At 42.0% G+C, this 14,591-nt stretch overlaps 1 protein-coding gene across 9 annotated transcripts in view; it reads left to right on the top strand.

Annotated features, from left to right (window-relative positions):
* The window catches only part of TRIP12 (thyroid hormone receptor interactor 12), a 1,052,161-nt gene that overhangs the window by 687,061 nt on the left and 350,509 nt on the right, over positions 1-14,591 (top strand). For all 9 annotated transcript variants that reach the window (XM_053709826.1, XM_053709829.1, XM_053709830.1 and 6 more), the window contains 2 exons: positions 10,031-10,205; positions 10,285-10,426. In XM_053709826.1, coding sequence (XP_053565801.1) covers positions 10,031-10,205; positions 10,285-10,426 — 317 coding nt within the window. The remainder of the gene's footprint in view (positions 1-10,030; positions 10,206-10,284; positions 10,427-14,591) is intronic.

The raw sequence follows: 14,591 nt of genomic DNA on the forward strand, positions 1-14,591 counted from the left end.
CTAGCTTGGCCTCAGTTAGCAACCCTGAGGTTCATCATATTTCAGTCGGACAACATCACGACTGTGGCTTACATCAACCATCAAGGGGGGACCAGGAGCTCCCTAGCGATGTTAGAAGTCTCCAAGATAATTCGCTGGGCAGAGACTCACTCTTGCCATCTATCAGCAATCCATATCCCAGGTGTAGAGAACTGGGAGGCGGATTTTCTAAGTTGTCAGACTTTTCATCCGGGGGAGTGGGAACTCCATCCGGAGGTGTTTGCTCAATTTGTTCATCGTTGGGGCACACCAGAATTGGATCTCATGGCGTCTCGCCAGAACGCCAAGATTCCTTGTTACGGATCCAGGTCCAGGGACCCAGAAGCGACGCTGATAGATGCTCTAGCAGCACCGTGGTTCTTCAACCTGGCTTATGTGTTTCCACCGTTTCCTCTGCTCCCTCGACTGATTGCCAAAATCAAACAGGAGAGAGCATCGGTGATCTTGATCGCGCCTGCGTGGCCACGCAGGACCTGGTGGACATGTCATCCTTTCCACCTTGGCCTCTGCCTCTGAGACAAGACCTTCTACTACAAGGTCCTTTCAATCATCCAAATCTAATTTCTCTGAGACTGACTGCCTGGAGATTGAACGCTTGATTTTATCAAGGCGTGGCTTCTCCGAGTCAGTCATTGATACCTTAATACAGGCACGAAAGCCTGTAACCAGGAAAATCTACCATAAGATATGGCGCAAATATCTTCATTGGTGTGAATCCAAGAATTACTCATGGAGTAAGGTTAGGATTCCTAGGATATTGTCCTTTCTCCAAGAGGGTTTGGATAAAGGATTATCAGCTAGTTCTTTAAAGGGACAGATTTCTGCTCTGTCTATCCTTTTGCACAAGCGTCTGGCAGAGGTTCCAGACGTCCAGGCATTTTGTCAGGCTTTGGTTAGAATTAAGCCTGTGTTTAAACCGGTTGCTCCTCCATGGAGCTTAAACTTGGTTCTTAAGGTTCTTCAAGGAGTTCCGTTTGAACCCCTTCATTCCATTGATATCAAACTTTTATCTTGGAAAGTTCTGTTTTTGATGGCTATTTCCTCGGCTCGTAGAGTCTCTGAGTTATCAGCTTTACAATGTGATTCTCCTTATCTGATTTTCCATACAGATAAAGTAGTTCTGCGTACAAAACCTGGGTTTTTACCTAAGGTAGTTTCCAACAAGAATATCAATCAAGAGATTGTTGTTCCATCATTGTGTCCTAATCCTCCTTCAAAGAAGAAACGTCTTTTACATAATTTGGACGTAGTCCATGCTTTAAAGTTTTACTTACAAGCAACTAAAGATTTTAGTCAAACATCTTCCCTGTTTGTTGTTTACTCTGGACAGAGGAGAGGTCAAAAGGCTTCGGCAACCTCTCTTTCTATTTGGCTTCGGAGCGTAATACGCTTAGCCTATGAGGCTGCTGGACAGCAGCCCCCTGAAAGGATTACAGCTCATTCTACTAGAGCTGTGGCTTCCACCTGGGCCTTTAAAAATGAGGCTTCTGTTGAACAGATTTGCAAAGCGGCGACTTGGTCTTCGCTTCATACCTTTTCAAAATTTTACAAATTTGATACTTTTGCTTCTTCGGAGGCTATTTTTGGGAGAAAGGTTCTACAGGCAGTGGTCCCTTCCGTTTAAGTACCTGCCTTGTCCCTCCCTTCATCTGTGTACTTTAGCTTTGGTATTGGTATCCCACAAGTAATGGATGATCCGTGGACTGGATACACCTAACAAGAGAAAACATAATTTATGCTTACCTGATAAATTTATTTCTCTTGTGGTGTATCCAGTCCACGGCCCGCCCTGTCCTTTTAAGGCAGGTCTAAATTTTAAACTACAGTCACCACTGCACCCTATGGTTTCTCCTTTCTCGGCTAGTTTCGGTCGAATGACTGGATATAGCAGTTTTGGGAGGAGCTATATAGCAGCTCTGCTGTGGGTGATCCTCTTGCAACTTCCTGTTGGGAAGGAGAATATCCCACAAGTAATGGATGATCCGTGGACTGGATACACCACAAGAGAAATACATTTATCAGGTAAGCATAAATTATGTTTTATGTAAGAACTTACCTGATTAATTTCTTTCATATTGACAAGAGTCCATGAGGCCCACCCTTTTTATGGTGGTTATGATTTTTTTGTATAAAGCACAATTATTTCCAATTTCCTTTGTTGATGCTTTTTACTCCTTTATCACCCCACTACTTGGCTATTCGTTAAACTGAATTGTGGGTGTGGTGAGGGGTGTATTTATAGACATTTTGAGGTTTGAGAAACTTTGCCCCTCCTGGTAGGATTGTATATCCCATACGTCACTAGCTCATGGACTCTTGCCAATATGACAGAAATTAATTTATCAGGTAAGTTCTTACATAAATTATGTTTCTCCAACATAGGTGTGTCCGGTCCACAGCGTCATCCTTACTTGTGGGATATTCTCTTCCCCAACAGGAAATGGCAAAGAGCCCAGCAAAGCTGGTCACATGATCCCTCCTAGGCTCCGCCTACCCCAGTCATTCTCTTTGCCGTTGTACAGGCAACATCTCCACGGAGATGGCTTAGAGTTTTTTAGTGTTTAACTGTAGTTTTTATTATTCAATCAAGAGTTTGTTATTTTAAAATAGTGCTGGTATGTACTATTTACTCAGAAACAGAAAAGAGATGAAGATTTCTGTTTGTATGAGGAAAATGATTTTAGCAACCGTTACTAAAATCCATGGCTGTTCCACACAGGACTGTTGAGAGGAATTAACTTCAGTTGGGGGAACAGTGAGCAGTCTCTTGCTGCTTGAGGTATGACACATTCTAACAAGACGATGTAATGCTGGAAGCTGTCATTTTCCCTATGGGATCCGGTAAGCCATGTTTATTAAGATAGTAAATAAGGGCTTCACAAGGGCTTATTAAGACTGTAGTTTTTTTCTGGGCTAAATCGATTCATTATTAACACATATTTAGCCTTGAGGAATCATTTAATCTGGGTATTTTGATAAGATTATATCGGCAGGCACTGTTTTAGACACCTTATTCTTAGGGGCTTTCCCAAATCATAGGCAGAGCCTCATTTTCGCGCCGGTGTTGCGCACTTGTTTTTGAGAGGCATGACATGCAGTCGCATGTGTGAGGAGCTCTGATACATAGAAAAGACTTTCTGAAGGCGTCATTTGGTATCGTATTCCCCTTTGGGCTTGGTTGGGTCTCAGCAAAGCAGATACCAGGGACTGTAAAGGGGTTAAAGTTTAAAACGGCTCCGGTTCCGTTATTTTAAGGGTTAAAGCTTCCAAATTTGGTGTGCAATACCTTTAAGGCTTTAAGACACTGTGGTGAAATTTTGGTGAATTTTGAACAATTCCTTCATATTTTTTCGCAATTGCAGTAATAAAGTGTGTTCAGTTTAAAATTTAAAGTGACAGTAACGGTTTTATTTTAAAACGTTTTTTGTACTTTGTTATCAAGTTTATGCCTGTTTAACATGTCTGAACTACCAGATAGACTGTGTTCTGAATGTGGGGAAGCCAGGGTTCCTTCTCATTTAAATAAATGTGATTTATGTGACAATTACAATGATGCCCAAGATGATTCCTCAAGTGAGGGGAGTAAGCATGGTACTGCATCATTCCCTCCTTCGTCTACACGAGTCTTGCCCACTCAGGAGGCCCCTAGTACATCTAGCGCGCCAATACTCCTTACTATGCAACAATTAACGGCTGTAATGGATAATTCTGTCAAAAACATTTTAGCCAAAATGCACACTTATCAGCGTAAGCGCGACTGCTCTGTTTTAGATACTGAAGAGCATGACGACGCTGATAATAATGGTTCTGAAGGGCCCCTAAACCAGTCTGATGGGGCCAGGGAGGTTTTGTCTGAGGGAGAAATTACTGATTCAGGGAACATTTCTCAACAAGCTGAACCTGATGTGATTACGTTTAAATTTAAGTTGGAACATCTCCGCATTCTGCTTAAGGAGGTATTATCCACTCTGGATGATTGTGACAAGTTGGTCATCCCAGAGAAACTATGTAAAATGGACAAGTTCCTAGAGGTCCCGGGGCTCCCAGAAGCTTTTCCTATACCCAAGCGGGTGGCGGACATTGTAAATAAAGAATGGGAAAGGCCCGGTATTCCTTTCGTCCCTCCCCCCATATTTAAAAAATTGTTTCCTATGGTCGACCCCAGAAAGGACTTATGGCAGACAGTCCCCAAGGTCGAGGGAGCGGTTTCCACTTTAAACAAACGCACCACTATACCCATAGAAGATAGTTGTGCTTTCAAAGATCCTATGGATAAAAAATTAGAAGGTTTACTTAAAAAGAGGTTTGTTCAGCAGGGTTACCTTCTACAACCAATTTCATGCATTGTCCCTGTCGCTACAGCCGCGTGTTTCTGGTTCGATGAGCTGGTAAAGGCGGTCGATAGTGATTCTCCTCCTTAGGAGATTATGGACAGAATCAATGCTCTCAAATTGGCTAATTCTTTCACCCTAGACGCCACTTTGCAATTGGCTAAGCTAGCGGCTAAGAATTCTGGGTTTGCTATTGTGGCGCGCAGAGCGCTTTGGTTGAAATCTTGGTCAGCTGATGCGTCTTCCAAGAACAAGCTACTTAACATTCCTTTCAAGGGGAAAACGCTGTTTGGCCCTGACTTGAAAGAGATTATCTCTGATATCACTGGGGGTAAGGACCACGCCCTTCCTCAGGATCGGCCTTTCAAGGCCAAAAATAAACCTAATTTTCGTCCCTTTCGTAGAAACGGACCAGCCCAAAGTGCTACGTCCTCTAAGCAAGAGGGTAATGCTTCTCAAGCCAAGCCAGCTTGGAGACCAATGCAAGGCTGGAACAAGGGAAAGCAGGCCAAGAAACCTGCCACTGCTACCAAGACAGCATGAAATGTTGGCCCCCGATCCGGGACCGGATCTGGTGGGGGGCAGACTCTCTCTCTTCGCTCAGGCTTGGGCAAGAGATGTTCTGGATCCTTGGGCGCTAGAAATAGTCTCCCAAGGTTATCTTCTGGAATTCAAGGGGCTTCCCCCAAGGGGGAGGTTCCACAGGTCTCAGTTGTCTTCAGACCACATAAAAAGACAGGCATTCTTACGTTGTGTAGAAGACCTGTTAAAAATGGGAGTGATTCATCCTGTTCCATTAGGAGAACAAGGGATGGGGTTCTACTCCAATCTGTTCATAGTTTCCAAAAAAGAGGGAACGTTCAGACCAATCTTAGATCTCAAGATCTTAAACAAGTTTCTCAAGGTTCCATCGTTCAAAATGGAAACCATTCGAACAATTCTTCCTTCCATCCAGGAAGGTCAATTCATGACCACGGTGGATTTAAAGGATGCGTATCTACATATTCCTATCCACAAGGAACATCATCGGTTCCTAAGGTTCGCATTCCTGGACAAGCATTACCAGTTCGTGGCGCTTCCTTTCGGATTAGCCACTGCTCCAAGGATTTTCACAAAGGTACTAGGGTCCCTTCTAGCTGTGCTAAGACCAAGGGGCATTGCTGTAGTACCTTACTTGGACGACATTCTGATTCAAGCGTCGTCCCTTCCTCAAGCAAAGGCTCACACGGACATCATCCTGGCCTTTCTCAGATCTCACGGATGGAAAGTGAACGTGGAAAAGAGTTCTCTATCTCCGTCAACAAGGGTTCCCTTCTTGGGAACAATAATAGACTCCTTAGAAATGAGGATTTTTCTGACAGAGGCCAGAAAAACAAAACTTCTAGACTCTTGTCGGATACTTCATTCCGTTCCTCTTCCTTCCATAGCGCAGTGCATGGAAGTGATAGGTTTGATGGTAGCGGCAATGGACATAGTTCCTTTTGCGCGCATTCATCTAAGACCATTACAACTGTGCATGCTCAGTCAGTGGAATGGGGACTATACAAACTTGTCTCCGAGGATACAAGTAAATCAGAGGACCAGAGACTCACTCCGTTGGTGGCTGTCCCTGGACAACCTGTCACAAGGGATGACCTTCCGCAGACCAGAGTGGGTCATTGTCACGACCGACGCCAGTCTGATGGGCTGGGGCGCAGTCTGGGGATCCCTGAGAGCTCAGGGTCTTTGGTCTCGGGAAGAATCTCTTCTACCGATAAATATTCTGGAACTGAGAGCGATATTCAATGCTCTCAAGGCTTGGCCTCAGCTAGCGAGGGCCAAGTTCATACGGTTTCAATCAGACAACATGACAACTGTTGCGTACTTCAACCATCAGGGGGGAACAAGGAGTTCCCTGGCGATGGAAGAAGTGACCAAAATCATTCTATGGGCGGAGTCTCACTCCTGCCACCTGTCTGCTATCCACATCCCAGGAGTGGAAAATTGGGAAGCGGATTTTCTGAGTCGTCAGACATTGCATCCGGGGGAGTGGGAACTCCATCCGGAAATCTTTGCCCAAGTCACTCAACTGTGGGGCATTCCAGACATGGATCTGATGGCCTCTCGTCAGAACTTCAAAGTTCCTTGCTACGGGTCCAGATCCAGGGATCCCAAGGCGGCTCTAGTGGATGCACTAGTAGCACCTTGGACCTTCAAACTAGCTTATGTATTCCCGCCGTTTCCTCTCATCCCCAGGCTGGTAGCCAGGATCAATCAGGAAAGGGCGTCGGTGATCTTGATAGCTCCTGCGTGGCCACGCAGGACTTGGTATGCAGATCTGGTGAATATGTCATCGGCTCCACCATGGAAGCTACCTTTGAGACGAGACCTTCTTGTTCAAGGTCCGTTCGAACATCCGAATCTGGTCTCACTCCAGCTGACTGCTTGGAGATTGAACGCTTGATCTTATCGAAGCGAGGGTTCTCAGATTCTGTTATCGATACTCTTGTTCAGGCCAGAAAGCCTGTAACTAGAAAGATTTACCTCAAAATTTGGAAAAAATATATCTGTTGGTGTGAATCTAAAGGATTCCCTTGGGACAAGGTTAAGATTCCTAAGATTCTATCCTTCCTTCAAGATGGATTGGAAAAAGGATTGTCTGCAAGTTCCCTGAAGGGACAGATTTCTGCCTTGTCTGTGTTACTTCACAAAAAGCTGGCAGCTGTGCCAGATGTTCAAGCCTTTGTTCAGGCTCTGGTTAGAATCAAGCCTGTTTACAAACCTTTGACTCCTCCTTGGAGTCTCAACTTAGTTCTTTCAGTTCTTCAGGGGGTTCCGTTTGAACCCTTACATTCCGTTGATATTAAGTTATTATCTTGGAAAGTTTTGTTTTTGGTTGCAATTTCTTCTGCTAGAAGAGTTTCAGAATTATCTGCTCTGCAGTGTTCTCCTCCTTATCTGGTGTTCCATGCAGATAAGGTGGTTTTACGTACTAAACCTGGTTTTCTTCCGAAAGTTGTTTCTAACAAAAACATTAACCAGGAGATTATCGTACCTTCTCTGTGTCCGAAACCAGTTTCGAAGAAGGAACGTTTGTTGCACAATTTGGATGTTGTTCGCGCTCTAAAATTCTATTTAGATGCTACAAAGGATTTTAGACAAACATCTTCCTTGTTTGTTGTTTATTCTGGTAAAAGGAGAGGTCAAAAAGCAACTTCTACCTCTCTCTCTTTTTGGATTAAAAGCATCATCAGATTGGCTTACGAGACTGCCGGACGGCAGCCTCCTGAAAGAATCACAGCTCATTCCACTAGGGCTGTGGCTTCCACATGGGCCTTCAAGAACGAGGCTTCTGTTGATCAGATATGTAGGGCAGCGACTTGGTCTTCACTGCACACTTTTACCAAATTTTACAAGTTTGATACTTTTGCTTCTTCTGAGGCTATTTTTGGGAGAAAGGTTTTGCAAGCCGTGGTGCCTTCCATTTAGGTGACCTGATTTGCTCCCTCCCTTCATCCGTGTCCTAAAGCTTTGGTATTGGTTCCCACAAGTAAGGATGACGCCGTGGACCGGACACACCTATGTTGGAGAAAACAGAATTTATGTTTACCTGATAAATTACTTTCTCCAACGGTGTGTCCGGTCCACGGCCCGCCCTGGTTTTTTAATCAGGTCTGATAATTTATTTTCTTTAACTACAGCCACCACGGTATCATATGGTTTCTCCTATGCAAATTTTCCTCCTTAACGTCGGTCGAATGACTGGGGTAGGCGGAGCCTAGGAGGGATCATGTGACCAGCTTTGCTGGGCTCTTTGCCATTTCCTGTTGGGGAAGAGAATATCCCACAAGTAAGGATGACGCCGTGGACCGGACACACCGTTGGAGAAAGTAATTTATCAGGTAAACATAAATTCTGTTTTTTTCCCACTAACTCCTGCGTGGCCTTGCAGGATCTGGTAAGCGGATCTAGTAGAAATGTCGTCTCTACTTTTGTGGAAACTTCCGCTGAGGAAGGATCTTCTTTTTTCAGGGGTTCTTCTTTCTTCCTTTATCTAAATATCACTTTCTCTGAAGCGGAATGATTGGAGATTGAACGCTTGTTTTTAACTAGGCGTGGGTTTTTCGAATCAGTTACGATTCAGGCTTGTATGCCTATCGCTAGATAGGTTTCTATGGGATATGACAGGATCTCAAGGATCTTATATTTTCTCCAGGTGGACCTTGAGAAGGAGATATCTGTTAGTACCCGTCAGATTTCAGCTCTTTCCATTCTGCTGCTTAAGCGTCTGGCGGACGTCCTGGATGTACAATCTTTTTATCAGGTCCTGGTCCAAATCAGGACTGTGTTTAAGTCGGTTGTTCTCTTGGAGCCTTATGCTTGTTTTTAAAGTTTTTCTTCAGGTTCTGTTTGATTCTATGTATTCCATAGATTTTAAGATGTTATCTTGGAAAGACTTTTTTCTTCTGCTCGGAGGGTTCCGAACTCTCAGCTTTGCAGTGTGATTTCCTTATCTCGTATTTCAGACAGATAAGGCAATTCTTCGTACCGTGTTTGGTTTTCTTCCTAAGGTTGTTTCGGACAGAGATTTTAATCAGAATCTTTTGGTTCCTTTTCTCTGTCTTAATCCTTCTTCTCATTAAGAACGGCTGTTGCACAACTTAGATGTTGTGCGGGCCCTTTGTTTTTATCTACAGGCCACGAAGGACTTAGTCAGTCTTCTGTATTGTTTGTTGTTTTTCTGGATAGACATTAAGGCCAGAAAACTTCTGCCACTTCTCTTTCTCTCTGGTGGAGAAGTGTTATTCATAGGGAGTATGAGTCTGCTGGTCAAAAGCCTCCTGAGAGAATTTAAGCTCTCTCTACTAGCCTGGTGTTTTCTTCTTGGGCCTTCAATTAAGAGGCCTATGTAGAATGTATTTGTAAGGCAGCTACTTTCCAAAGTTTATAAAATTGACTTTGCCTCGAATGAGGTTCTTTGGCCTTTCTTTCTAGCAGCGGTACCTTCTGTTTAGGTTACCTGTCTTGTCCCTCCTGTATCATCTGTGTCCTCTAGCGTTGGTATTGATTCCCAACAGTAATTAATGATCCGTGGACTCACTGGTTCATTAGAAAGAAAACAAAATTTATGCTTACCTGATAAATGTATTTCTTTCTTGACACGGTCCACGACCCTCCCTGTTTTTCAGACAGTTTTTTTTATATGCACCTCTGAACCTTGTGTTATTTCCTTTCTCTCCTTTCCTTCGGTCAAATGACTGGGGTTTGTGGGAAGGCAGGTGATACTTAACAGCTCTGCTGTGGTGCTCTTTGCCTCCTCCTGATGGCCAGGAGTGATATTTCCAACAGTAATTAATGATGATCCGGGGACTCACTGTGTCAAGAAATAAATACATTTATCAGGTAAGCATAAATTTTGTTTCTCTACGCTTCAGTTTGGTTGTTCTGTTATATATATCATATATATATATATATATATATATATATATATATATATATATATATATATATATATATATATATATATATATATATATATCCTAAATACATCTCAGTGTGTTCTTGAAGTACATTTTTGTTACTATCATTTATACTTTCCTCTGAGTATTTCCAAATGCTTCATTCATAATTGCTCAATGACCAAGCTTAAATTCTTTTTATTTATTTTTCATTTTCTACAGCTAAAAGCCCAACTACTACACAGTCTCCCAAATCTTCATTTCTGGCTAGTTTAAATCCCAAAACCTGGGGCAGGTTAAGTACACAGTCAAATAGTAACAATATTGAACCAGCACGGACGGCAGGTGTCAGTGGTTTGGCAAGGACGGCTTCCAAGGATACAATCTCTAACAACAGGTAGTATAATTAAGGAGTCCTAGCAAAATAGTTGTAGTAATTCTGATAGAATTATCTTACTTTGCTTTTTTTCCCGCAGGGAAAGAATACGTGGCTGGATAAAAGACCAAGCCCACAAGTTTGTCCAGCGATATTTCAGTTCAGAGAACATGGATGGCAGCAACCCAGCTCTTAATGTGCTACAGAGACTCTGCAGCGCTACAGAACAGCTCAGCCTCCAGGTGTGAAGCTAATTTAATAACATTTTGTTTAATTGATCAAATAAATGATTCAGAAGTAAAAATCAGCTGTGGCATAAGGCACTCGTCATTAGATGTAAAATTCCTGTGTGTATTATTATAGACAAATCCCCTTTAACCACTTTGCAGAGATTCCGTATTTTGTAATTTTCTATGCAGTAGCTGTTCCTTTTATAGGAGCTGCCCTAAAATTAAAGGGACATAAAACCCACATTTTTTCTTTCATGATTCAGATAGAGCATACAATTTTAAACAATTTTCCAGTTTACTTCTATTTTCAAATTTTCTTTGTTTTCTTGTTATCCTTTGTTGCAAATCAGGAAGGTAAGCTCAGGGGTGTGCATGTGTCTGCAGCACTATATGGCAGCAGTTTTGCAACAATGTAATTCATTAGATGGCAGCACTATTTTCTGTCATGTTGTGCTTCAGGCATGTACACGCTACCTATCTAGATATCTCTTCAACAAAGAAGATGGGAACAAAGCAAGTTTGATAATAGAAGTCAAATTGTATTCTCCATCTGAATAATGAAAGAAAAACGTTGAGTTTCATGTCCCTTTAACCTAGACCTCCCTAGCACATGTCCATCCTCAGTAGGTCTCTCAGTAACAAACTATAAACTGCTACCGGAATAGCCCACGATACTTTCATATACCTGTTTGTGTGTAGAAACTTAGATTTTTACATCAAACCGGAATCAGAAGTCTCGCCTACCCTAGGATGTAAAGTTTCACATAGACCAAATATTCTTAATTCCTTTACTCTATTTGGTTCCAACTTACATTGTAAAGAAGATCTGCTGCAAATACTTCTGACCCTGTTGCCATCAAGCTTAAATTTTGACATCTGGCATCCGTTAAATATTTCATCCCATAATATTTCATATGGTTTAAATGAAAACTAGCACTTTTCTAAATTTCTTCTTGAAGCCTTACCTTCTTAATATGAGGAGAGTCCACAGCATCATTCCTTACTGTTGGGAAATACTGAACCTGGCCACCAGGAGGAGGCAAAGACACCCCAGCCAAAGGCTTAAATACTCCACCTACTTCCCTCATACCCCAGTCATCCTTTGCCTTTCGTCACAGGAGGTTGGCAGAGAAGTGTAAGAAGATTCAGAGTCGTTCCTTATGAAGGGTATCTACCCTTCGAAATAGGACTAGAGTTTTAAGTAGTCTTGTCAGCCTCTCAGTGAGAGCATTGACAAAAGAGTCTGGATATGCAGGGAGAGTCTTTCTGCGAACGCATCCAGACTCATATTAACAGCTCCTAAGCAATCAGTGTTGACGAGTTTCACTGCCTGCTTCCATCACTCAAGTCCATGTCGGGAGCGATGCTATAAGACTGTCAAACTTGGGAGGCTGTGTTTCTGTTCCACGGCTAGATTCTGGTAAGATCGTTTCATTTTCTTTCATGTAATTGGCAAGAGTCCATGAGCTAGTGACGTATGGGGTATACATTTCTACCAGGAGGGGGCAAAGTTTCCTCAAACCTCAATAAGTTTGTTCTTAGTTTTATATTTCTTCTATGATATGCACTTCTAAGCATTCTGAAGCCCAATTCCTCTCAGAGTACAGTGTTTGTCAAAGGGATGTGAAGAGAGTACCGCCTATTGATTTTATGGTTTCTCTCACGGGAAATCTTTTCAAGGGTTCTCTGTTATCTGTTGTAGGGATTCATCTCCTACCTCCCTTCTCAGATCGACTATATACCATTACCTCTGCTGATAGTTTTCAGTACTGGTTTGGCTATCTGCTATATGTGGATGGGTGTCTTTCGGTAAGTATGTATCATTATTTAAGACACACTCAACTATGGTTTGGCGCTTTATGTATTAATATAAAGTTTTAAATGTATGTTTTTTATTTATATTTGCCATGAGTCAGGTCTAGGTATATTTCCCTTTGCAGTCTAAAGAGTTTCAGTATAGGTATAATGTTTGGGAAGTTTATTTAAACTTTTTTTCTTAACTGGGGTATCTGCTATATGTGGATGGGTGTCTTTTGGTAACTATGGTTTGGCACTTTATGTATTTATATAAAGTTCTAAATATATGTATTGTACTTATATTTGCCATGATTCAGGTTTCAGTATATTTCTTTTTGCAGACTGTCAGTTTCATATCTGGGAAATGCATTTTTTTAGGAAAATGTATTTCTTACCTGGGGTATAGTCTTTTTTCTTTTGACTGTCATTTTAAATTTGCGGGCAGAATTAGGCTTGCGAGGGCGCGAAATGCCAAAGTATAATGCAACATATTTGGCGTGAGATTTTTTTGGCGCGAAGTTACATTCTATGACGCAAATTCATAATTTCCGGCTTCTTTGTCGACGCTGAGTACTTTCACAAGGTTGCGTCTTCAATGACGTGCGTGTGTCATTTACGGATGTTTTTTTTGTGTGTCATTCTTGGCGCCAAATATTTTCATTATTTTAGACCCCATTTCTCTTGTAAGGTGTATCCAGTCCACGGATCATCCATTGCTTGTGGGATATTCTCATTCCCAACAGGAAGTTGCAAGAGGACACCCACAGCAGAGCTATAATATAGCTACTCCCCTAACTGTCATAGCCAGTCATTCTCTTTCAACTCTCAACAAGCAAGGACGTTGTAGGAGAGAGTGGTTAAATATAGCTAGTTTATTTTCTTCAATCAAAAGTTTGTTATTTTTAAATAGTACCGGAGTTGTGCTATTTTATCTCAGGCAGTAAATAGAAGAAGAATCTGCCTGAGGTTTCTATGATCTTAGCAGGTTGTAACTAAGATCCATTGCTGTTCTCACATATGTCTGAGGGGATTACACAGATGAGGTAACTTCAGCGAGAGAATGGCGTGCAGTTTATTCTGCTATCAGGTATGTGCAGTTATAATTTTTTCTAGAGATGGAAAACACTAGAAAATGCTGCTGATACCGGATTAATGTAAGTTAAGCCTGAATACAGTGATTTAATAACGACTGGTATCATGCTTACTCCCAGGGGTAATACCCTTATGATATTGCAATATAAAACGTTTGCTGGCATGTTTAATCGTTTTTATATATGCTTTGGTGATAAAACTTTATTGGGGCCTAGTTTTTTCCACATGGCTGGCTTAAATTTTGACTAGAAACAGTTTCCTGAGGCTTTCCACTGTTGTAGTATAAAAAGTTATAGTTGGTGCACTTAAAATTACAAACTGTGACATCCAGCTTCCCTCAAAGGCCCTCTGAATGCTATAGGACATCTCTAAAGGGCCCAAAGGCTTTCCAAAGTCGTTTATTGGGGAAGGTAGGGCCACAGCTTGCTGTGGCAGTTGGTTGTGACTGTTAAAAAACGTCTATTTCGTTTTTTTGATCCGTTTTTTGAACTAAGGGGTTAATCATCCATTTGCAAGTGGGTGCAATGCTCTGTTAGCCTATTATACACACTGTAAAAATTTTGTTTGATTTACTGCATTTTTTTCACTGTTTTTCAAATTCTGACAAAATTTGTTTCTCTTAAAGGCACAGTACCGTTTTTTATATTTGCTTGTTAACTTATTTAAAGTGTTTTCCAAGCTTGCTAGTCTCATTGCTAGTCTGTATAAACATGTCTGACATAGAAGAAACTCCTTGTTTATTATATTTAAAAGCCATGGTGGAACCCCCTCTTAGAATGTGTACCAAATGTACTGATTTCATTTTATACAATAAAGATCATTTTCTGTCTTTAAAAAAATTATCCCCAGAGGAATCTGACGAGGGGGAAGTTATGCCGTCTAACTTTCCCCACGTGTCAGACTCCCGCTTAAGGGACTCACGCTCAAATGGCGCCAAGTACATCTAGGGCGCCCATAGCGTTTACTTTACAAGACATGGCGGCAGTCATGGATAATACACTGTCAGCGGTATTAGCCAGACTACCTGAACTTAGAGGTAAGCGAGATAGCTCTGGGGTGAGACAAAATGCAGAGCATACTGACGCTTTAAGAACCATGTCTGATACTGCCTCACAATATGCAGAAGCTGAGGAAAGAGAGCTTCAGTCAGTGGGTGATGTTAATGACTCAGGAAAGATACCTGATTCTAATATTTCTACATTTAAATTTAAGCTTGAACACCTCCGCGTGTTGCTTAGGGAGGTTTTAGCTGCTCTGAATGACTGTGATACCATTGCAGTGCCAGAGA

This window comes from Bombina bombina, chromosome 4 (genome assembly GCF_027579735.1).
Source record: "Bombina bombina isolate aBomBom1 chromosome 4, aBomBom1.pri, whole genome shotgun sequence".
In the NCBI taxonomy this organism is placed as follows: Eukaryota; Metazoa; Chordata; class Amphibia; order Anura; family Bombinatoridae; genus Bombina; species Bombina bombina.